General features: G+C 41.7%; 1 protein-coding gene and 1 non-coding gene across 6 annotated transcripts in view; both read right to left on the bottom strand.

Annotated features, from left to right (window-relative positions):
* LOC125082826 (phospholipid-transporting ATPase FetA-like) overlaps nt 1-22999 on the bottom strand; it is a 116289-nt gene that overhangs the window by 5780 nt on the left and 87510 nt on the right. For 4 of the 5 annotated variants that reach the window (XM_047698635.1, XM_047698636.1, XM_047698637.1 and 1 more), the window contains 10 exons: nt 22264-22472; nt 21473-21516; nt 14473-14638; nt 10215-10403; nt 9417-9532; nt 5260-5424; nt 3614-3725; nt 1906-2011; nt 1425-1572; nt 688-871 (listed from right to left, as the gene is read on the bottom strand). In XM_047698635.1, the coding sequence (XP_047554591.1) occupies nt 688-871; nt 1425-1572; nt 1906-2011; nt 3614-3725; nt 5260-5424; nt 9417-9532; nt 10215-10403; nt 14473-14638; nt 21473-21516; nt 22264-22472 (1439 nt within the window). Of the gene's footprint in view, nt 1-687; nt 872-1424; nt 1573-1905; nt 2012-3613; nt 3726-5259; nt 5425-9416; nt 9533-10214; nt 10404-14472; nt 14639-21472; nt 21517-22263; nt 22473-22999 lie in introns of those variants that run through there. The other variant, XM_047698640.1, reaches the window with a different exon arrangement.
* Nucleotides 2270-2376, bottom strand: LOC125084151 (U6 spliceosomal RNA). The gene has a single exon (XR_007122508.1). It is a non-coding gene; the product is annotated as a U6 spliceosomal RNA (small nuclear RNA).

Here is a 22999-nt window from a genome sequence, read left to right as displayed (position 1 = left end):
CTGGATGGGGAGAGTGGTTGGGCTAGAGGACCTCTAGATGTTGTCCATATTTGACAGAACCACAAGTTGCTGGAAGCTAACAACACTCAGCTGAAATTAAAACAAGTTTCAGCCATTTGCTTCTATTGGTTCAAAGCATCAGTAAGTCTGCTATTCTTCTCCAGCCAGGTGAGTCAGGACAAGTTCTAATGAACACTTCCTCGGGGAAGAAGAAATCCCTACATTGTGCTTCATAGCTAATGCCCTGGTTGAGCAGTCTTGTCTTCTGCTTAACATTGCTCAGGCATACAGCTTTCAAAAAGGGAACAGACTATGACTCTTGCCCAGGGGTTTTTCTGTAGGCTTTGATGCCACCTTGGAAAGATGGTATGGTAGTTCCATGGCCTATTCTGTGAATATATGCATATGTTCTTATGGAAGCCAGGCATATTTGTGTATACATGTGTTAAGTGCATGAAGTTAAATGTGTGCATGTCTGCATATGGACTGATGTATGCTTGTGTAAATAAGTGGGAATGCAGGTATAGAGGAGCATGAATGAAGTTGCAAAACATTATAAATATACAAATATATGATATGCAGGAGTATGAATCCAAAACACAGTGCCACCCAGGTTGGTTTTTGCCCATGGAGGAAGGAAAGGGCAAGCCCTTGGTTGGAGGTTATGGTCCCCCGTCCCTCACATGCCTTTGATCATGCTGACGTCATTGGCCCCATCCCCGATGGCCAGTGTCACCACCTTCTTGTACCTCTTCATCAGCTCTACCACCTGGGCCTTCTGAAGGGGTGTCATCCGGCAGCAGATCACTCCCTTGCACATGCACACTGTTCGCAGCAGTTCCAACTCCAGGTTCCCTTCTAGAGCATAGGCCTGCAGTACCAGGACACACCCACATTTCAGGTTGCCCAAAAAGGCTCTCAGAACAAGATCTTCCTAGGCCCTTCCCCGTAGCCATACTCTCCTGTACTACAAAGGTCAGGCATAGTGGCTTCCAGGTGCTCCACTCCTGAGGGAGGCTAAGTCCCCAAGTCACTTTTAGGCATCCTCACATCTGACCCAGCCTCCAATGGGAAACTGGTCAGCCTTTCTCACTGGGTCAAATCAGTTAACTGGGCTATAAAGGCCAAGCGACTTTTTAGAGGACCTGGTTCTGTTTGCTCCCCACTTCCTCTAACTGATAAGCCGAATCAGTAGTAAAGAAATTGGATAAGGAAGGAACATGTCCTTGGCTTCTCTTTCCTCATTATTCCTGCCTAGAGAAAGATAGGGAAAGGTGTCTGTTAGGAAAGAGCACCAGAAGAGAGGGGGAAAAGGTGACTCGTGAACTAGAGAAGGGGTCTTAAAATTTCCCTGAAGCAGGCTGGACCTAGGAAAAAAAATTCCTTGGGGGAAGAGAATAGAGTTGTAGCTCTGTGTTGCCCACCAGACTGTAGCCATTGATGATCAAGCCATAGTTGCCATTGGGCACCTCCTCAGGTATTCTGAAGGGCATTTGGGGCTTCGTGTTCAGGTAGGTGTTTACTGGGTCTGATTCCAGTAGAGACTCAGGTTTCATCTTGTTCCTTGCCAACCTGAAAGCCAAGAGTAGTGGTTAATGTCTGACTGAAAGCTCCAGAGCTTAGGAAAGTGAAAGTGTCCTAGAATGAAAGTGGGCAAAGTAGGTACATAGCCTCTATAAAGCACCAGCCAAACTCAACTGCCTCCCGAGAACTGCCATTGTCTCAGGTCCCTGACCATCCACACACCACACTTCTCCAACTCCTTGAGCCCTAAAGCTTCTTCACAAAATTATCTCAAGTATTTTAGGGTTTTTTTTTTCCCCTCTTCTCCGTATCTTCTTTGTTCCTTCTGACAGTGTGGGAGTCATACTAAGTGAAGAGCTGTGGCAGTTCTCCCATCTGTACCTGAGTTCTTGCCGAACAGTCTCATCATTCTTGCCTTCCACAATGAATATTCCATCCATTTCTTCCTCAAATATGTTACAGGCATAGGCAACGTTCACAGCAGTCTCTGCAGGGAAGGGGGGAACACTGGCCACATTTTGGCTGGGACAGGGTCTTTACAAAAGTATATATGTACATAAGCACTAATGGTGGGCAGCAGAGCCCATTTGTCCACATTTGCCATGGAGGCAGTCAAAGTATATTTTTCATGAGTCAGTGGAGACCATATTCAAACACACAGGAGACACTCAGCCTAGTACAGACTTGTGAGTTACTTATCAATAACTAGGATCATTCTGGCTTAGTCTTTCTTTTTCTTTCATTTTTTAACAATGAACACTTCATGAATTTGCCTGTCATTCTTGTGCAGAGACCATGATAACCTTCTCTATTTTATTCCAATTTTCACATATGTGCCGCTGAAGCCAGCACCATTCTGGCTTAGCCTTCCAACGGGGCCTTCCCTTATTTCCTAAAACAATTCCAGTCTGCATCCACTTTTCCAAACAGGATGTATTTCCCTATGCCTGCTTTTATGCCAGAGTTTATGGGGAACTGTTTTGGTTGTGGTCTTTACATCAAGAACTCTGGAATTTGGAATAAATTCATACTAAGGAAAACAACTTATGAAAATTTAATCCCGAGCCCTCGCTGCAATGTTATCAAAATTCAGAGGAGAGGGGTGCCTGGGTGGCTCAGTGGATTAAGCTGCTGCCTTGGGCTCAGGTCATGATCTCAGTGTCCTGGGATTGAGCCCCGCATCGGGCTCTCTGCTCAACGAGGAGCCTGCTTCCCCCTCTCTCTCTGCCTGACTCTCTGCCTACTTGTGATCTCTCTCTCTGTCAAATAAATAAATAAAATCTTTAAAAAAAATTCAGAGGAGAGATTGTAATGTCATAGAAACTTTCTTGGGAAAAGACTTTGAAGGACGAGTAAGACTTATTTAGGGGTCAGAAAAAAAACCATTTCAAACAGGGAAACAACCCAAACAGAGGCCCTAGAGTAGGAACTGGATTGTTTGGGACATACTAAAAATAATGGTCACATCAGGATGGAGATAAGTATATGTAGGTAGCAACAGATTATCAAGATCTTGAAGGCTGTACAGTGGAGTCTGACTCTACTACATAGAGTTTCTGAAGGTATCTGAGCAGAGGAATAGCATATAAAAGTAGTATATTTTAGTAAGATCAAGCTGATGGTTGTATATAGCCTATACAAAATCAATAAGGACAAGAGACAGAGATCAGAAGTTTTTTTGTAGACGTACAATCAAAGGGGACAAAGGCTGAACTACGGTGGTGGCACAGTCAAAAGGGGATCTTCAGAACCCTTGGTGGGACATGGTGAGACAATGAATCTTTGGGACAACAGAGAGGGTATATTCCAAGGTAATTCCAAAGTTTTTAGCTTGTGGGTTCCTGGATGACAGGGGTCATGTCTGACTGAATCATCTCCATGTCCTCACTGCCTAACACAGGATCCAGCATAAAATATACTCTTAGAAAACTGTGTACAAAATTAGGAGTGAAGGTGTTCTGTAAGGACTTGACCTGGACTATAAGGTATTTGTCAAATAAATGGCTAAGATAAAAAGAAAATGCAAAATAAAAGAAATGGCTAAGGTGGACAGGGAAGAGAACTGGTGAAGTGAGGAGCTCCCCTTTACCTTGCTTATCTCCAGTTAAGACCCATATCTTAATTTTGGCTTTGTTCAGGATGGTGATTGTCTCAGGTACACCATCCTGGAGCTTGTCTTCTATGGCTGTGGCCCCTAACAGCTTTGGACAGAGAGAACAGTGAGTGAGAAGGAGGGAGAATGTCACAGCATTTAGTGCTACCCAACAACTCAACTGGCACCTCATCATCCTCGTTAGCAAGCTGGCTCTGTCCTGACATAAGGATCCAAATGTTATAAAATTCAGCACCCTCTGCCTCACAACAGATGCAGCTTTTCAACCACATAAATCAAATTGAGACACAGAATGTCAGGGATCAAAGAGGGAAAAGACTTGCCCAAGTCATACATGAAGCTGTGTGCCACTTCTAAACCATCTGTTTCTCAACACACTTTCACTGCTCTTTTGCTTCAGAGCACACTTTCCGGCTTTCCAGTGTTGACCAGAGGGATGGGCACCAGGACTCAGTCTGAGGAACTGACAGATGGACAAACAATTGGCTGATTTCTTTTAGGCCTCCAGAAGGACAGACTAGAACTACTAACTGCTGAACTGATGATGGAAGGAGATGTATGACCTCTGGGATTTCTGTTTTCCCAACTGGTATCAGAAATTTCTGTTTTTAGCCGAGCCAGCCTGTGTCAGTCTGGTCAAAAACTTTTTCTTTTTGACTCAGGTTGTGATGTCAGGGTCCTGGAATTGAGCCTTACATCTGGCTCTGCACTCAGTGCAGTCTGCTTGTCCCTCTCCCTCTGCGCCTCCCCCTGCTCATACTTATTCTCTCTCTCTCAAATAAATAAGTTTTTTTTTTAAACTATCACATCACTTCTTTCATTGAATTCTTCAATGGCTTTCCATATCTCATTGTGAGTACTTATGCTGGCTTATGAGGGCACTCTACTACTTCTCTGTCTCATGACCTTTATTCTCTCCTCCTCACTTATACTTTATCAGCCCCACTAGCTGACTTGCTGTTCAACTAACAAGTTAGGCCTACTCCTGTTTCAGGGCTTTCACTTATGCCATTCCCTCTGTCTGGAAAGCTAATTCCCCCAGAGATCTGCTTGGCTCACCACCTTCTTCAGGTTTCTGCTCAAAGTACCCTATATAAAATAGTAACTATACTCTGCCCTCTCCAAAACATACATGTGTATGCTGATATTCCCTAGCTATCTCCCTGGCTTTATTTTCTCCCATAGCACTTCATTACCTAACATCATATATGTCATTTTTGTCTGTTTTTGTCTGCTGCTACATGCTCAGGGCTTAAAACATTCCTGGCACATAGGAGGCGCTTAGTAAATATGTTGAATGAATGAGTGAATATTTTTATCAGTTAGTTCTGGATTATCTAATCTATGCATTATTCAGATCCTCATTTCTCCCAGATTACTTAGCTTCTGTGAGTAGCTTTGGGATAAAATTTACAAATAGTGCATTCCATCTCCTCACCCCCCCATTATTTATTGATTTCAAAGATCCAGGACATTCTGAATCAGCCTGGATTCCAGTATCCCGTATCCAAAGCACCTGAACCTATTGATTTGCTGGAAGCCACTCTTAGAGACCTTGCTCAGTCTGCTGACGGCCACCCCCAGTGCTACCCCCTATCTGTCCCTGGATTCTTCACACTAACCATCAAGTCTTTTTCCATCTCTCCATAGACATATGACATTTTATCTTCCCGATTTTCCAAAGACAGGCAGGCTTCACTGTGCTTCTTGCTCCAGGCCTGGTAGAAGGCATTATCCACTTCTCGGTAGGCCACCATGAGGGTGCGGAGACCTTCAAAGGCAAAATCCTGGAAGACATGTGTGTGCACTGAGTAGGCCTTGGCTGGGTGAGGGCTGAGTTTAGGAAGAAGCCAACTGACCTCACTGCCTATCTGCCTGCAAAATAGGATTTAGTGATTAGTACCATGGGGCTGGTAGTACCCAGCCTAACCACAAAACAACTGTTAAGCTTTCTCAGAATAATGTCTTAAAGGTGGTGCCAGCATAACTGGGGGCAAAGTTTTGAAAGTACTTCTGAAATATAGAGAGTTCTAGCTTTTACCTGTAGTTAGATAATTTCCTGTGTGACCCTGGGAAAAATTAAGCCTTCTAGATTTTTTTTTTTGTTGTAAAATTGGGATAGTAATTCACTGCCTACAGAGAGGATAATGATGTCTGTAATATGAGAATAGAATACTAAAGTAAAAGGAGTTGTTATAAAATATAATCAAAGGACTTACTATTTTTTCAAGCATACGTTCATTTTTTAAAAAAAGATTTTATTGGGGCGCCTGGGTGACTCAGTGGGTTAAGCCTCTGCCTTTGGCTCAGGTCATGATCTCAGGGTCCTGGAATCGAGCCCACATCGGGCTCTCTGCTCAGCAGGGAGCCTGCTTCCTCCTTTCTTTCTCTGCCTACATGTGATTCTGTCAAGTGAATAAATAAAATCTTAAAAAAAAAAGATTTTATTTATTTATTTGAGAGAGAGAGAGTGCACAAGCCGGGGGAGTGGGGAGGGAAAAGCAGGCTCCCTCCCCCCCCCCCCCCCCCCCCCAGGGAGCCTGATCAGGACTCCGGGATCATGACTTGAGCTGAAGGCAGATGCCTAATTGACTAAGCCACCCAGGCGCCCCATACATTCATTTTATTTTCCTCTTTCCCTGCCTTCCTTCAAGTATCAACAGGCCCCTCAAAAAGCACACACACACTTGTATATTAGTCTACAGCTGATTGGCTGACTCAGTTGATTAGCCACAGCCAGCCGTGTTGACGAGGCACTGCAGAAATGGTCTCTGGGTGAGTTAGCATCTTTTTGCTCTATGGCCACCAGTATATCCTATCTTGTAAACTATATTATATCCTATCTTGCAAAGTATACTCTGGGTCATAAGGAGAGCCAGGTGAGAGTGTGGGTAGTTTAGGGGAGAACTCACATCCAACTGAGGGTGAGTTAGATTTTATTTCCTGAGAATTGCACATGAATAAAAATTCTCCATGATCACTGTTATAGTAAACTTCAAAATAATTCACTTTGGCATTATAAGAGCAAAGAGAAAAAGAATTTTATTATACTGATATTCTGCTCTTAGTTGCCTGTGAAACTCCTGAGTGTTTGACTTTAGCTGTCAGGTGAAATGAGCATAAAACAATGTATGTATGGAATATCATATCTTAAACCTCTGTGCTGTTAGCAGAAGAAGCTACAAAGAGAAGCCTGAGAGAAGATGTCAAAGACTTCTTAGAAGGAAGAGATATGGCACAAACTGATCTTGCATAGGATACTAAACGAGGTTTAACACGCTGACAGATCCTTAATTCATTCAACAAATAATTTAGCAGTCTGCATTGAAGTTATTTCTTACTTACCTCTTACTTGTGTTTTTTTTTCTTTTCTATTGTGGTGGGCAAATCCTGACTGTTGCTTGTTTTTATATGAGCCGTTTGCTGATTCCTGTCTTAGAGGGCCTGGAGCTGTGTTTTTGTAAGAGTTTTTGAATCTTGGGGCACCTGGGTGGCTCAGTCGATTAAGGGTCTGCCTTTAGCTTGGGTCATAATCCCAGAGTCCTGGGATGGAGCCCCTTCTTGGGCTCTGTACTCAGTGGGGAGTCGGCTTCTCCCTTCCCTCTGTCCCTCCCCCTGCTTGTGCTCTCTCAAATAAATAAAATATTTTTTAAAAAAAGAGGTTTTGAATCTTGACTTCTGAGTATAAGCTTCACTCTTACAAGTTTCTCATCTGTGGTTAACAGATTGTAGTGTAGTCAGGCTCCATTATGTGTGTCTGTAAAGGTGGGTAGCAGGACGCAGGTCAAAATATCTGAAACAGTTTTATGACCCACTTTGGAGCCAGCCTGTGGAAATGCTCTCTGAGAAGATACCCCAATTCATGTGTTCTGGAAGGTTAAAAGATAAGTTTTTCAAACTAGCCCGTAGAAAATACTGGGAACCTGTATAGGACATAAGAACTGTCCTATGTTGGATACTCCACCAACTTTTTTTAAAACCTGAAATATAATGTATAGATCATAAAATTCATACTTTTTAAAGTATACAAATCAGTGGTTAAAAAAATTACACTCATACAGTTGTGCATCCTTTACTATCTAATTCCAGAACATTTTCGTCACTCCCAAAGGAAATCCTGTACCCATTAGCTGTCATTCCCATTCTCTTTTCCCCCAGCCCTTGGCAACCACTAATCTACTTGTTTCTGTAGATTTGTTTATTCTGGATATTTCATATAAATGAAATTATACATTATGTTGCCTTTTGTGACTAGCTTCTTTCACTTAACATAATGTTTTCAAGGTTCATCTGCATGTATCAGTATGTTGTTCCTTTTTGGGACTGAATAATATTTGTTGTTTAGATATACCACATTATATTTATCTATTCATCCATGCCATTCATGATGGACATTTGGGCTGTTGCTACTTTTTCACAATTATAGATAATGCTGCTATAAACTATGTGTACAAGTTTTTGTGTGGATGTTTATTTTCATTTCTTGTGGGAATATACCTAGTAGTGAAATTGCTGGGTCATATGATAATTCTACCCTTAACTTTTTTAGGAACTGCCAAACTGTTTTCTAAAATGACTACATCACGAGGTGCCTGGGTGGCTTAGTCCATGAGAATGACTGCATCATTTCACATTTCCATCGGCAATGTATGAAGGTTACAATTTCTCTATACCTTGCCATTACTTATTATTATCTGATCATCTAGCTGTCCTGGTGGGGTGAAGTAGTATCTTGAGGTTTTTGATTTGCATTTTCCTAAAAGTTAATGAAACTAAGTATCTTTTCATGTGCTTATTGACTATCTGTTCTCTGACTTCTGATTATGTGTTAATGTGGGTCAAACCAAAGTGGCTTAATAAAAGAGCATTTTCTTCAATCTATTTCCTCTTAAAAAAAATTTTTTTTTCTGATCTGCCCCTCTCCCATCCCATCTCTTTCCTATTCCCTCAACCCTTTATATATCTAGGTTTATGAGTAGAAATCTTGGAGAATATAGATTTGGTTTTCCTTTCCAGTGCCAGAAGGCTGGAGCCATTCTCTTTCAGATCCATCTCAAATCCTAGAGGGTGGAAGGAGGGTGGGATAGGCAAGGGGGAAGGTACCCCTGGGGAGTCTAATCGTGTGATAACAGAGAATGGTAACAAACAATAGTCCCCTAAATAGCCCAAGCCTGGCTCCTTTTCCTCTATACCTTCAAAGCTGCCATGGCTGGTGAGGTAGCGCCTCCTGTACCAGCAGGCCCAATTCTGAAGTAAATTCTAGGTCTGACCATGGTACCTCCTGAGCCAGGAATCACAGAGAGAACCATTTTGATTGTAGTAAGTGTCCCCACAGATACAATTCTCATCATGCCTTTGTGCCATCTAACTTTTTTTTTTTTAAGATTTTATTTATTTATTTGACAGACATCACAAGTAGACAGAAAGGCAGGCAGAGAGAGAGAGAGAGAGAGAGGGAAGCAGGCTCCCCGCCGAGCAGAGAGCCCGATGCGGGACTCGATCCCAGGACCCTGAGATCATGACCTGAGCCGAAGGCAGCGGCTTAACCCACTGAGCCACCCAGGCGCCCCTGTGCCATCTAACTTCTTGACACAGAAGTTGGCAATGTAGTCGTTAGGAATGCCATACAATGAAGTAGTCTTTATTCTTCCATCAATTAAAGAGACACAGATACTAAAATACATCCATAGAGAAACACACGGACACAATATATGTGGATGCATAATCCATGTACAAAGAACCACCCACAGCTTCCCTCCCCTGCGACCTAAACACTTACATCTAAATGTTCCATGGTTACATCTCTGAGGGATCTACAGGATGGATGGAGCAGCTGACAGAGAATGGTGTCTGCACCCTTGCAGAATAACATTACTCGATCTTCAGGTGTCCTCACTAAGGGCAAACAAAAGAGTAACCATATAGGCCCATTGTTACAAGAACTTGTCTGGGCCACTGAGGGATAGCATGAGGCTGTTCCCATTACATTTGTTTCTGATTCTTTTGGGGGATAAGCACTCATTGAGTGGTTACAGAGGATAAATGTTGCAGTCAGTAAAGGCTGGTGGGAGTGGAAAGAGACCTTATGCAACCAGTTCTTCTATGGGTTCAATGTCATCTTGGAAGACTCTGATGCAGAATCACATTTAGCTTCCCAAGTACAAGTTCCAGACCGAGGCCCATACCTAGTAAGGACCAAGAATGAAGAATGACCCTCTTCCTCTTCAGTCTGAGGCTCAAACTATTTGAGAGTATGATAGTATGAATTTCCCTTATATTGTTTCCCCCTATCTCTTATGGGTTTATTCTCTATTCTTATCTTGGCTTTGAGGTTTCAGATAGGCCACTATCCAGGAACACTTAAGAGGTATATGGTAGCAAGCTCTCAAAGAGAAAATATATAGGATATGTGAAGGAGAAAGTAGGAATGGCTATGTGTTTGTGTTTGAGGCATGGTACCTTTAAAAAGGCATTTGAGTAGGAGAAAACATTTGTGTGTATATAAAAGAGAAAGTCAATGTGTGAATGTATATGAAAGACAAATATAGGGAGAGGACTGAGTAGGAGGGGCACCTACCAATAACAGACATCCTCTTGCGCACATTGCTGAAGTCCAAAATAGCCAGCAGTTGGTAGACTTTGGTCTCACCCATTTCAACTACTATGATCGTCTCAGATGTGCGGGAACGGAATACAAAGCCAAAGTTCCTGGCAGCAGTGACGAGGGCACCTTCATCTGGGGACTGAGCCTGGTACACCAGCTTACCTGGCAGGAGAGAAGAGGGCAACCAGAGCCCAGAGATGTGCAGCTGAAGTCAACCCAGAAGTGACACCAAGGGGCTTATGTAAAGATAGAGCCCAGGAGGGAACATTTTTCTTCAAACTTCCTTACAAGTTTAGCTCTAAAAAGCTAGGCTGCATACAGGTCAGTTTTTCTTTCCCCTTTCCAATATTTTCAACTTATTTCACAGACTTGAGTTAGTATTATAGAGGCACATGGTACATGCAATATACATGAACAAACAAAACATAGTTCACTCTCTGATTTTAGTGGGTAAAGATGGGTCAGGGGGCTTGTTAAAAATGCAGGTTCCTGGGGCGCCTGGGTGGCTCAGTGGGTTAAAGCCTCTGCCTTTGGCTCCAGTCATGATCCCAGAGTCCTGGGATGGAGCCCCACATCTGGCTCTCTGCTCAGCAGGGAGGCTGCTTCCTCCTCTCTCTCTCTCTCTGCCTGCCTCTCTGCCTACTTGTGATCTCTGTCAAATAAATAAATAAAAATCTAAAAAAAAAAAAAAGAAGAAGAAAAAAGCAGGTTCCTAGGCTCTACTCAAACTTACTGAATCCAGAGTCACAAAATATGAGAGGAGGACTCAGGAAATTGAATTTTTAACAAATCTCCTAGGTGAATTTCATGCAGGTTGTTCTGCATACACTGCTCCTACGTAAGACTGGCTAAACCTTGATAAGATAGGTCTATAAGGATAGGATATATAGAACAGGATAATAGGACTGATGATAATAAGACTGATGATTTAACAAACAATTTATATATATATACATGTATATATATATATAAATGAGTATTGTCACCTTTAAAACTCTCACCCTGGGACGCTTAATGATTCACTCTGCTGAACCAGTCTGTCAATCTTATATGACTCAAGACATTTCTGTAACTCCTCTTGAATATTTTTTAAAAGATTTTATTTATTTGACAGAGAGAGATACAGTGAGAGAGGGAATACAAGCAGGAAGAGTGGGAGACAGAGAAGCAGGCTTCCGTCTGGGCAGGAAGCCCAACACGGGGCTCAATCCCAGGATCCTTGGATCATGATCTGAGCTGAAGGCAGATGCTTAACAACTGAGGCACCCAGGCGCCCCACTCCTCTTGAAATTTTTTACAGCGGAGTAAAATAAAATTTATTCTTTCCCATTTTGCCGTTGTAAGGTAATTTCTCTCATGGTTTTCAGTGTCCATTGTTGAAAAAATATTTTCCTAGATTGTGAAGAAACACTTCAGAAAATTAATAACAAAATGCTTGAGGGGTGCCCAGGTGGCTCAGTGGGTTAAGCCTCTGCCTTTGGCTCAGGTCATGATCTCAGGGTCCTGGGATCGAGCCCCGCATTGGGCTCCCGGCTCTGAAGAGCCTGCTTCTCCCTCTTTTTTTGCCCCTCACCCTGCTTTTTTGTCCATCCACTCTCTTTCAAATAAATAAAATCTTTAAAAAAACACCCCAAACTGTTGAATTCAATCCTCAGTTGTGACAGGTATTATTTTTTTCTCATCACAAACTACTGTATTCTAATAACTGGTTCAAATTATTTTGGTCATAAAGAAAACAGAACAAAAACTGCACTGATGAATGCAAACACTATAGCACTGAAAAATGCTTAACTCCTCTTTTAAAATATTACCACAACCTAAGGTATATTTTGGATTATTTCTCTTCTGAAGGTCAATTTGATTTTTTTTATTGTGTTATGTCAACTTGATTTTTAAGATTTTATTTATTTGACACAGAGAAAGAGATCACAAGTAGGCAGAGAGGCAGGCAGAGGGAGAGGGGAAGTAGGCTTCCTGTTGAGCAGAGAGCCTGATGTGGGGCTCGATCCCAGGGCCCTGGGATCATGACCTGAGCCAAAGGCAGAGGCTTAACCCACTGAGCCACCCAGGTGCCCCCAACTTGATTTTTTTTTTTTAAAGATTTTATTTATTTATTTGAGAGAGAGACAGTGAGAGAGAGCATGAGCGAGGAGAAGGTCAGAGGGAGAAGCAGACTCCCCATGGAGCTGGGAGCCCAATGCCGGACTCGATCCCAGGACTCCGGGATCATGACCTGAGCCGAAGGCAGTCGTCCAACCAACTGAGCCACCCAGGCGTCCCCCCCAACTTGATTTTTAAAAACAGTTATGTATCATCAGAGTCTTATACTTGTGAATAAGGCACATGGGACATATAATTTTAGGTCAGATATAAGATGTATCTCTGGGACAGTAAGACTATTGTCTTGTTTCCTACCTCGTCACTTAAGGCAATAAATAAAGACATGCTTCAAGTAATAGCAACTTGGTAGAATGTCAGGTCTGGAGACACCTGTGGTGGGGCAAGATCTCATGGCATGAGATTTGGGTTCTTTTTTTTTTTGTTGTTTTTATTTTTAAATTTTTGTGGTGGGCAGCAAAGCAAAGTTTATTGAGAGTACAAAGCTCCTGAAGAGGGAGGGAACCCGAGAGGGTTGCTTGGGATTTGGGTTCTTTTTTTTTTTTTTAAAGATTTTATTTATTTGACACAGAGAGAGACAGTGAGAGAGGGAACATAAGCAGGGAGAGTAAGAGAGGGAGAAGCAGGCCTCCTGCAGAACAGGGAGCCCCATGCGGGGCTCGATGTGGGGCTCCATCCCAGGACCCTGGGATCATGATCTGAGCTGAAAGCTGATGCTTAAGGACTTAGCCACCCAGGCACCCCTGAGATTTGGGTTCTTACCTCTGCCTTCTTAACTACAGGATTTTAGGCAAGTCATTTAATCTCTTTTAGCTCCAGTTTCTCTCTCTATAAAACTGGGTTCCTTTTTCTTTTTCTGCTTACTTAAGAGGACTGTTGTGAAGATTGTGGGAGATAATATTAATGCAAGCAATTTGGGGCACCTGGGTGGCTCAGTCAGTTAAGTGGCTGTCTTTGGCTCTATTTGTGATCTTGGGGTCTTGGGATGGAGCCTTGTGTCTGGCTTCCCTGCTCAACAGGGAATCTGCTTCTCCTTCTCCCTCTGACTCTCCCCCCTGCTCAAGCTCTCACTCTCTCTCTCTCAAATGAATACATTTTTAAAAATCTTTAAAAAACATGCAAGCAATTTGTAAAACTATAAAGTGATACACAAATATAAGGTGGTCCTAAGGGTAGTAGTATGTTAAAGGTACATTGATTTTATTTATCTATTTAGTTTTTAAAGATTTTATTTATTTGACAGAGAGAGACATAGTGAGAGAGGGAACACAAGCAGGAGGAGTGGGAGAGGAAGCAGCAGGCTTCCCATGAATTAGGGAGCCTGAGGTGGGGCTCGATCCCAGGACTCTGGGATCATGACCTGAGCTAAAGGCAGATGCTTAATGACTGAGCCACCCAGGCACCCCAGGTACATTGATTTTAAAGGATATGATTGATTTGGTTACCTAAATACTTGTTTGTTACAAAAAAAAAAAAGCCTTCTCATTTTTTTAAATTTTAAGTAGTCTCCATGCCCAGGGTAGAACCCAGTGTGGGGCCTGAACCCACAACCTGAGATCAATACTGGAGCCGAGACCAAGGTCAGATGCTCAACCGACTGAGCCACCCAAACGCCCCAAAAGCCTTCTTAATTTTTAATCAGTCATTTCTCATTCATTGTTTCTAAAAGAGGTTTAAGTAAATTCATGGATGTCATAGTCATATTTGATTACTAAAGAAACTAGGATATGTGGGGATACTGTGAAATTGTGAAGCAACAAGACAACTCAACTCCTCTTTCAGGAAGTCTTGTCAGAGATAATGGGACTGATCTTGGGGACAATTCAGGTAGACTCTGCGACAGAACACCACTGAAAATCAAGGTCAGAAGCATCAAGTTTGAACCCTATACAATAACTGAATCTTCTATATGACTAAGAGGTTGTCTTCTACTTGAATATCTCCAGTGACTAGAAGCTCACTAGTTGCCTATCCATCCCATTGCTGGACAACACTCCCTATTAGAAAGCTCTTAGATTAAGCCATTACAAATGATATCAAACCAAGCCCACCTGTAGCCGTCCTAGATTCTATGACATATTCTCTATCAATGAGTCCTCAGGCCCCTCCTCACCTTCCACTTTCTCTTCTGACATCACAGTGTGACACAATGAGAGTGAGAGGAAAAACAAGTGCACCCAGTGATCTCCCTTTTTCATGGCTTCCACCAAAGTATTGTCATAAAATGAAAACTTAGGATCAGCCAGTTTGTTGTAGGAGAAGTCGACCTTTTCTGTTTCCTAGAACATATAAGCCAGAACAAACTTCTCAGTGGCAGCCTGACACTTTACAGAAGGTCTGTTTGGGGACAACTTCTGGAATGGGATGAGAACTCTTAGCAGGAGGATGGGAAGAGAAAATCAAGATAAATAGAGGAGACTCTGTGCTGGTTTCTAAGGCCTTTCTAGCTCTGACTTGGACCATCCATTCCCTTGGGCCAGAAAAGATCCATCCCACAGGAGAAAAACTGAGGGCTGGTTGGCAGACCCTTCTTGTCCCCTTTCTTCCCCAGCTACCCTGAATGATCAATGGCCATCTTTAGGCTCTATTCTTCCAAGTCCCAAATCCATGGTAATCAAACCTGAGGAAATGGGGGTGGGTAACTGCTCCATAACAGTAAATGGTATCTGGAAAAATTTTGTCTCTGGATGCCCTCTGTCTGATTTTGGGGGCTGGGAAGGGAACTTAGCCCTAAGTACAGTGATATCACTGTGTTGCACTATTTCTATCTAACCACACAGGTGGCTAGAGAGAAGGAGCAGGGAGAGAGGGAAAGCAGACTCCCTGCTGAGTGGAGAGCCCAACTCAGGGCTTGATCGCGGGACTCTGGGATCATGACCTGAGCCAAAGGCAGATGCTTAACTGACTGAACTACCCAGGTGCTGTTTCCTATATACCATCTAGAAGGAGTTTTGTCACAGCAGTGAGGAAGTATGGTCAGGTCCAGAACCAAGCCCCAGTCCTGGCCAACCACAGAACTGTGAGTTTTGGGAAGTTTGTGGGTTCAGTAATTTAAGATAATTCACTATGTAGCATCTCCTGAGGCTTTTCTAGAACTGGGATCTTACACCGGCACACTCTTTGAAACTGGAAGCTGGTGAGTGATGAGAGAAAAGTTGGAGGGTAGGCATGAGGTAGATCCTGCATTACCATCTTATATGCAATAGGGAGTCATAGAAATTTTTTTTCTGGAAATGATATAATTAGATTTGTGTCAGAGAAAGTCCTCTGGCAGCAGCAGGAGAATATACTGGAACTAAGAAGATGTGAAGCAGGGAGACCAGTTAGGAGGCCATTGAGTAATTCACAAGAGAAATGATGTAGTAACAATAAATATTAAATTAAGAGGATAGTTTAAAAATATAGGGAGCTAGAACTGATACATGCTATGAGGGGTGACAGAAGGAAAGAGTTAAAAATAATTTTATATTTCCTAATTGGGCCCCTGAATAGATGAAAAGAGCATTCACTGAGATAGGATACCTGTCAGGAGGATATTTTTTACAGTCTGAACTGGAGATACTTGAAGGATTTACAGGTAGTAACGAAAGCAGGCATATATAGTTTGAAACTTAGGTTGAGATCTAAGCTAGTTTCTAATCCCCCCCCTTCCAGACGAGTAATGTTGGAGAACATTAGACCTGGCTGGATACAGGAGTGATACAGGGCAGTCTTGGAGCTGCAGTACAGCATGATCTGAGAGGCAGAATTCATGGAAAATTCTGAAACTGTAAGCCAAAGAACCAGTTAAATAAGGTGGAAAGGCAAATCCAGGTACTACACACAAGGATGGAAACTGGGGATATCAGGTGAGAGGAAAGGGATTCAGAATGGAGGGTAGAGGTAGTAACCGAGTAAACTACTTAAGACACTATGACATAGCTATAGAGAGTTTCTATAAAATATCTTTAGTCATGGCCATGGGTAGGAGGGAGCAACAAAGGATTCCTTAGATAGATGGATTTGGAGGTCATCAATAAGTAGGTGGTAGTTAAAGCCATGTAAATACATGAGATTATTCAGGGAAACTATACAGATGGGGAAGAGGTTCAATAAGAGAGCCTTGGAGAACATCAGCCCCGATGGCCAAGTTGATGAGGAAAAGCAATTAGACAGGAAGAAAAAACAAGAAGAGAGTTATTTAACAGAAACCAATAGACAGGAACTTTAAGAAAAAGTGGAGATGAAGTGTTAAAATCTGCAGAGAAGTTGGGTAAGGATTTAACAGCAAGGTAGTCAACTAGTGACCTTGGCTAGGATAGTTTCAGTGGATATGCTAGGACAGAGTCTGACTACAGAGAGTAGATTGAAGAATGAAAGAAAGGTGAGGAGTTAGAGACCTCTGTAATTGCCTTTTTTACTTATGTGGCTCCTCCTCCAGTCTGCCAACTCTTTGAAGGTAGGGAACATGTCTCTTTTGTTTTTTTTCCAACCTTTAGCATTTACTCAAAGTCTGACATATGGTTGATAGTATTTTGGACTGGTGGAGACAGAAAATGGCTAGAGGGTAATGCAAGAATAGTTCTAAGTGCTTTTAAAAAATATATGAATAAAAATAAAATATAAAAATTTATTATTAGTGGTTATTTCTGTTTAATGGGCTAAGGGTTATTTTACTATTTTATTTATTTTAACTACATATTTTATTTTAAATTAATACTCTTTATTTTTTTAAATTTTATTTTTAAAGATTTTATTCATTCATTTGACACAGAGAGAGAGAGAGCACAAGCAGGGAGAGTGGGAGAGGGAGAAATAGACTCCCCGCTGAGCAGGGAGTCTGACGTGGGATTCAACCCCAGGACCCTGGGATCACCACCTGAGCTGAAGGCAGATGCCTAACCGACTGAGACACCCAGGTGCCTAATACTTTTTTTTTTTTAAGATTTTATTTATTTATTTGACAGAGCGATCACAAGCAGGCAGAGAGGCAGGCAGAGAGAGAGGAGGAAGCGGGCTCCCTGCTGAGTAGAGAGTCTGATGCGGAGCTGGATCCCAGGACCTGAGATCATGACCTGAGTTGAAGGCAGAGGCTTAACCCACTGAGCCACCCAGGTGCCCTGCCTAATACTCTTTTTTTAGAGCAGTATTGGGTTTAGAGAAAAATTAAGCAGAAGTACAGGAAGTTCCCATATACTCTCTCTCCCTCCTTTCTACCCTGGTTTCCTCTATTAACAAACATCTCACATTAGTGTAGTACATTTATTACAATCGCTGATCCAATATTGATACGTTATTATGAACTAAAGTTTGTAGTTTACACTAGAATTCATTCTGCATTATACAGTTCTATGGGTTTTGAAACATGCATATTTTAATGAATCCACCATGACAGCATCACACAGAATAATTGCACTGCCCTAAAAATCTCATGTGCTCCACTGCTTAATCTCTCTCTCCACCTCTCTCCAAACCCCTGGCAACAACTGATCTTTTTACTGTCTTTACTATTTTGCCTTTTCCAGAATGTTATATAGTTGGAATCATACAGTATATGCCTTTTCAGATTGGCTTATTTCATTTAGCAATATGCTAAGTGAAAATTTAAAGTTCTTCCCTGGGGCACCTGGGTGGCTCAGTCATTAGGCATCTGCCTTTGGCTCAGGTCCTGGGATTGTGCTGCACTGGGCTCCCTGCTCAGCAGGAGGCCTGCTTCTCCCTCTCCCACTCATCCTGTTTGTGTTCCCTTTCTCCCCCTGCTTGTGTTCTCCCACTCCCCCTGCTTGTGTCTCTCTCTGTCAAATAAATAAATAAATAAAATCTTAAAAAAAAAAAAAGTTCTTCCCTGGAGGACCTGGGTGGCTCAGTTAGTTAAGTGTCTGCCCTCGGCTCTGTCATGATCTCAGGGTTCTGGGATCAGCTCTGCATTGGGTTCCCTGCTCAGTGGAGAGTCTGTTCCTCCCTCTCCCTCCACCTGCTTGTGCTCTCTCTCTAATAAATAAATATAATCTTTATTAAAAAAAAGTTCTTCCGTGTGTGTGTGTATGTGGCTTGACAGCTCATTTCTTTTTACTGCTGCATGACATTCCATTGTATGGATGTACTAAGCATTATTTTATTTTATTTTTTAAAAGATATTTATTTATTTGACAGACAGAGATCACAAGTAGGCAGAGAGGCAGGCGGCGTGGCGGGGTGGGGGAAGCAGGCTCCCCGCTGAGCAGAGAGCCCGATGTGGGGCTCGATCCCAGGACCCTGATCCCAAGACCCTGAGACCATGACCTGAGCTGAAGGCAGAGGCTTTAACCCACTGAGCCACTCGGGCGCCCCAGCATTTTTTTAAAGAAAGGGAAAACTTGAGTTGAGGGGAAAGAATCACATTAAGGAGATAACTTTCAGATACTAAGAAAGAGAGAGCTTAGGACTGACTGGGGTTCCTGAAGAAGTGGGAAGGATATGGGAAAAAAAGAATTCTCATATACTTTGGTGGGATTATTAATTGATGCAATCTATCTGGAGAGCAATATGGCAATATTAAATGCATTTAAAATGTGGCCACCCATTGACCAGCTTGTATTCCCTACAAACTACAACTTTATTTATATTGCCAAGGTCATTACCAGAGTGCCTGGAAGAGGATTGAAAACAGAAGAAAGAAGAAAGAAGAAAGAAGAAAGAAGAAAGAAGAAAGAAGAAGAAGAAGAAGAAGAAGAAGAAGAAGAAGAAGAAGAAGAAGGGGAAGAAGAAGAAGGGGAGGAAGAAGAAGAGGAAGAAGAAGAAGAAGAGGAAGAAGAAGAAGAAGGGGAAGAAGAAGAAGAGGAAGAAGAAGAAGAAGAGGAAGAAGAAGAAGAAGAAGAGGAAGAAGAAGAAGAAGAAGAGGAAGAAGAAGAAGAAGAACAAGAAGAGGAAGAAGAAGAACAAGAAGAGGAAGGAAGAGGAGGAAGAGGAGGAGGAAGAGGAGGAGGAGGAGGAAGAAGAAGAAGAGGAAGAGGAAGAAGAACAAGAACAAGGAGAGGAAGAGGAAGAAGAAGAACAAGAAGAAGAAGAAGGAGGAGGAGGAGGGGGAGGAGAAAGATGTTCTTTCCCATTCCCAATATTTTTGGAGAGATATGAATGAGGCAGTAGTTGGGAGCTGGAGTTAGCTATTTGGTACATAAGTCAAGTGGCTAAGGGTTTGGAACTGGTTCTAGAAGGAAAGGGACAGGGTAAGGAGTACCATGAAGGTAAAAGAGAAAGCCCTATGAAGGGATGCTTAAAATCAAATCCATAAACATAAACTGAGATTTAATACTTGAGAAAATAGTCAAAATGAACCAGCTAGAAATAGGAAGAATGAATAGGAAGATATTTTTATAATTGTGTGAGTTAGGACTATTAAGTATATCACAAATCCTAAAACTATAAAGGAAAAAGACTGACAGACTTGGTCACACACATTAGAAACCTCTACACAGAAAAAAATGATAAACAAAACCCAAAAGACAAAAATGGGGAAAGTAACTATAATGTACGTGCCAAAGGAAGAGTTGGTGTTTTTACTATATAGAGTGCTTTCAAATAAGAAAAAAAGGGCAAAGAGTATGAACAGGCGACTCATAAAATATTATAAATAGGAAATAAAGTGGGAAGGGGAAGGAAAATAAGCACATAAAAATGATTCAATCTGATTAGTAATCAGAGGAAGATAAATTACATGAGATGTCATTTTTTACCAATTAAATTTCTAAAGATTAAAAGATGATTAATAGGGCGCCTGGGTGGCTCAGTGGGTTAAGCCGCTGCCTTCGGCTCAGGTCATGATCTCAGGGTCCTGGGATCGAGTCCCGCATCGGGCTCTCTGCTCAGCAGGGAGCCTGCTTCCCTCTCTCTCTCTCTCTCTGCCTGCCTCTCTGTCTACTTGTGATCTCTCTCTGTCAAATAAACAAATAAAATCTTAAAAAAAAAAAAAAAAAAAAAAAAAAAAAAAAAAAAAAAGATGATTAATACCCAGTACTGATATGGATATGGGAAGAAAAGAATTCTCAGATACTTTGGTGAGATTATAAATTGATGCAATCTATCTAGAGAACAATATGGCAATATTAATGCATTAAAAATGTGGCTACACTTTGACCAGCCAATTTCAATTCTAGGACTTTATTCTAAAGAAATAATTATCAGAAGAAGAGACTAGAATGTATGTACCAAGCTGCTTACCCCAATATTATTTATAATAGCAAAATAAAATGGAATAAAAATAGGGGGTTGTTTAAATAAATTAAGGTACACCAATACTATTGGATATGTGACTCATTCAAAATGATGATGCAGACCTAAATTTACTGACATGGAAACAAGACTACAATATACATCAAGTGCATAAAAAGGAGGGTGAAAATAGCACATATGCTATAATGCTTCTTCTTCCCTTCCTTTTCTTTCCTTCCTTATTTTCTTTCTTCTCCTTCCTTCCTTCCTCCCATCCATCCATTCATATGTCTATCATTAGATCTCGATGTATATGTGTGTGCATATACACACATGAAAAATATCTGAAAGAGTATACCTCTAAATTTTACACTGGTTTTCTATAAGGGATTGAGTGACTTTAACTTTCTTCTTCATACATTTCTGTATAGTTTGGACTTTTTTTAATAGTAAGCATAGATTGTTTTTTAAACAGAAAGAAACAAAGGTATTTTCATTTTAAAACACAGATTTCAAAAAAGAATTAATCAACAAATGGGAATTTGAACTATAAAATATGAATATTTAAAATGCAAGGAATTCTTGGGATGCCTGGGTGGCTCAGTCAGGTAAGTGTCTGCCTTCAGCTCAGGTCATGATCCTGGAGTCCTGGGTTCGAGTCCTGCATCAGGCTCCTTGCTCAGCAGGGAGCCTGCTTCTTCCTCTACCCCCTGCTTGCGTTCTCTCTCTTTCTTTGACAAATAAAATCTTAAAAAACAAAACAAAACACAAACCCAAATCCCCTCAAATAAACATAGGCCATTTGTACAATGCTTTCTGATATTATGGGGTCAATAAAAGCTTTACTATTTCAGGAGCTAAGGGACTCCCAATTTGTGTCAACAATGTCGCTATGCAGCACAGCCTTAGCTCCCACATGCATTTCACAGGGAGCTGCAATCACTCACCTCAGAGACTTTTACCTTCTGTCCATTCTTGTCATAGCCACAACCTGTTGGTGAGGAAACAGAGCAGAGACTTGGCAAGGGTTTTATTTTATTTATATATTTTTATTTATATAAAAGAGAGAGAGACTCACTGTCTCGAGAGAGGGAACACAAGCAGGGTGAGTGGGAGAGGGAGAAACAGGCCCCCTGCAGAGCAGGGAGCCCGACGTGAGACTCAATCCCAGGACCCTGGGATCATGACCTGAGCTGAAGTCAGATGCACTTACTGAGCCACCCAGGTGCCCCTTGGCAAGGGTTTTAAAGAAAGGTTTAAATTGTTTTGTTGTGGTAAAATACATGTAACATAAAATGTTAACTATTATTTAGTGTACAATTCAGTGGCATTCATTATGTTCCTTTGATAGCTTCTCTCAAGCCTGCTTATTGGTCTGAAGTAGAACCAGGAGATTAGCAGCTTCATCAACATGCTGGTTTCTCTGTCTGATTTAGTATGAGTGAACTGACATTCTCAAGACATCAGGAATACCTTGAGGACAGAGATTAAGTCTTGTACATGTTGGTATTTCCAATTTCCAACACAATGGTTTACCTCTATTAGGTGTTAAATAAATGCTTTTTGGTAAGCAGGTAAATGGAGTCGGGGATCTTTGCCTAGCAAATAGGGAAGGCTGAGGATTAAGAGGTAAATGTGAATTTCAGAGGCATATAGATTTAGAGGGAGATTACTCTTGGAAACAATTTGCAAGGTAGAATTTCTCTAGGACTCAGGGAAAGCAGGAAGGCATGCATACCATAGATTATCCCATTAATAGAACACTTATTGAAAATCATGATGTTCTGAGTCAGGGTTCCGGTTTTGTCGGAGAACACATATTTGACCTGGCCAAGTTCCTCATTAAGGGTGGTGGTGCGAGCCTGTGCTGGTGTGTTCTTTGGTGCATAATACATCTTCCGATCCCAGTTGATATAGCAACTGTTGCCCAATCTTATTATCTCAACACTGAAGAAAGCAAGAAAAGAAGGGTCCTGGGTCAGAAGAGATCAAATACATCATCCTGGTTTCCTTCTTAACAGTCCTATGATAGGTCAGGGTGAGGACCTGAAAATCAGAGTATCTTCCTTGGGAACCTACCAGGGATTTTGAAGGATTCTTCCCACCAGCCAACCCAATGTAATTCTGATTTTGACCATTATTATTCAGGGCTTTACCACATGAGACATACTTAATTTTGCTGAGGCATAACCCCTTTTCATTCTTTCTTCTTCCAAAACATACCCAGGAAAAGTAAAATATTTTGAATTTCTGCAGTAATGCAAAGCCTGACAGAATTAAGAACTAACTACTAAAAGGCTGCCTAGGTTAAATTAGAGGATTACTGTAACTGTCATGTAAATCCATGGTGAAGAAGAGAGAGAAACTTGAAACACTCAGAAACTTCTTTGTACATAAGAAGGGAAGGATGTCTGAAAATTAGAAACAGCTGATTATAGAAGCTGACCTGATAAATTTCCAGGCAGACCCAATCT

Source organism: Lutra lutra, chromosome 13 (assembly GCF_902655055.1).
Source record: "Lutra lutra chromosome 13, mLutLut1.2, whole genome shotgun sequence".
Classification (NCBI taxonomy): Eukaryota; Metazoa; Chordata; class Mammalia; order Carnivora; family Mustelidae; genus Lutra; species Lutra lutra.
Note: the sequence above shows the minus strand (reverse complement) of the source record. Positions and strands in the feature narration are given on the sequence as shown.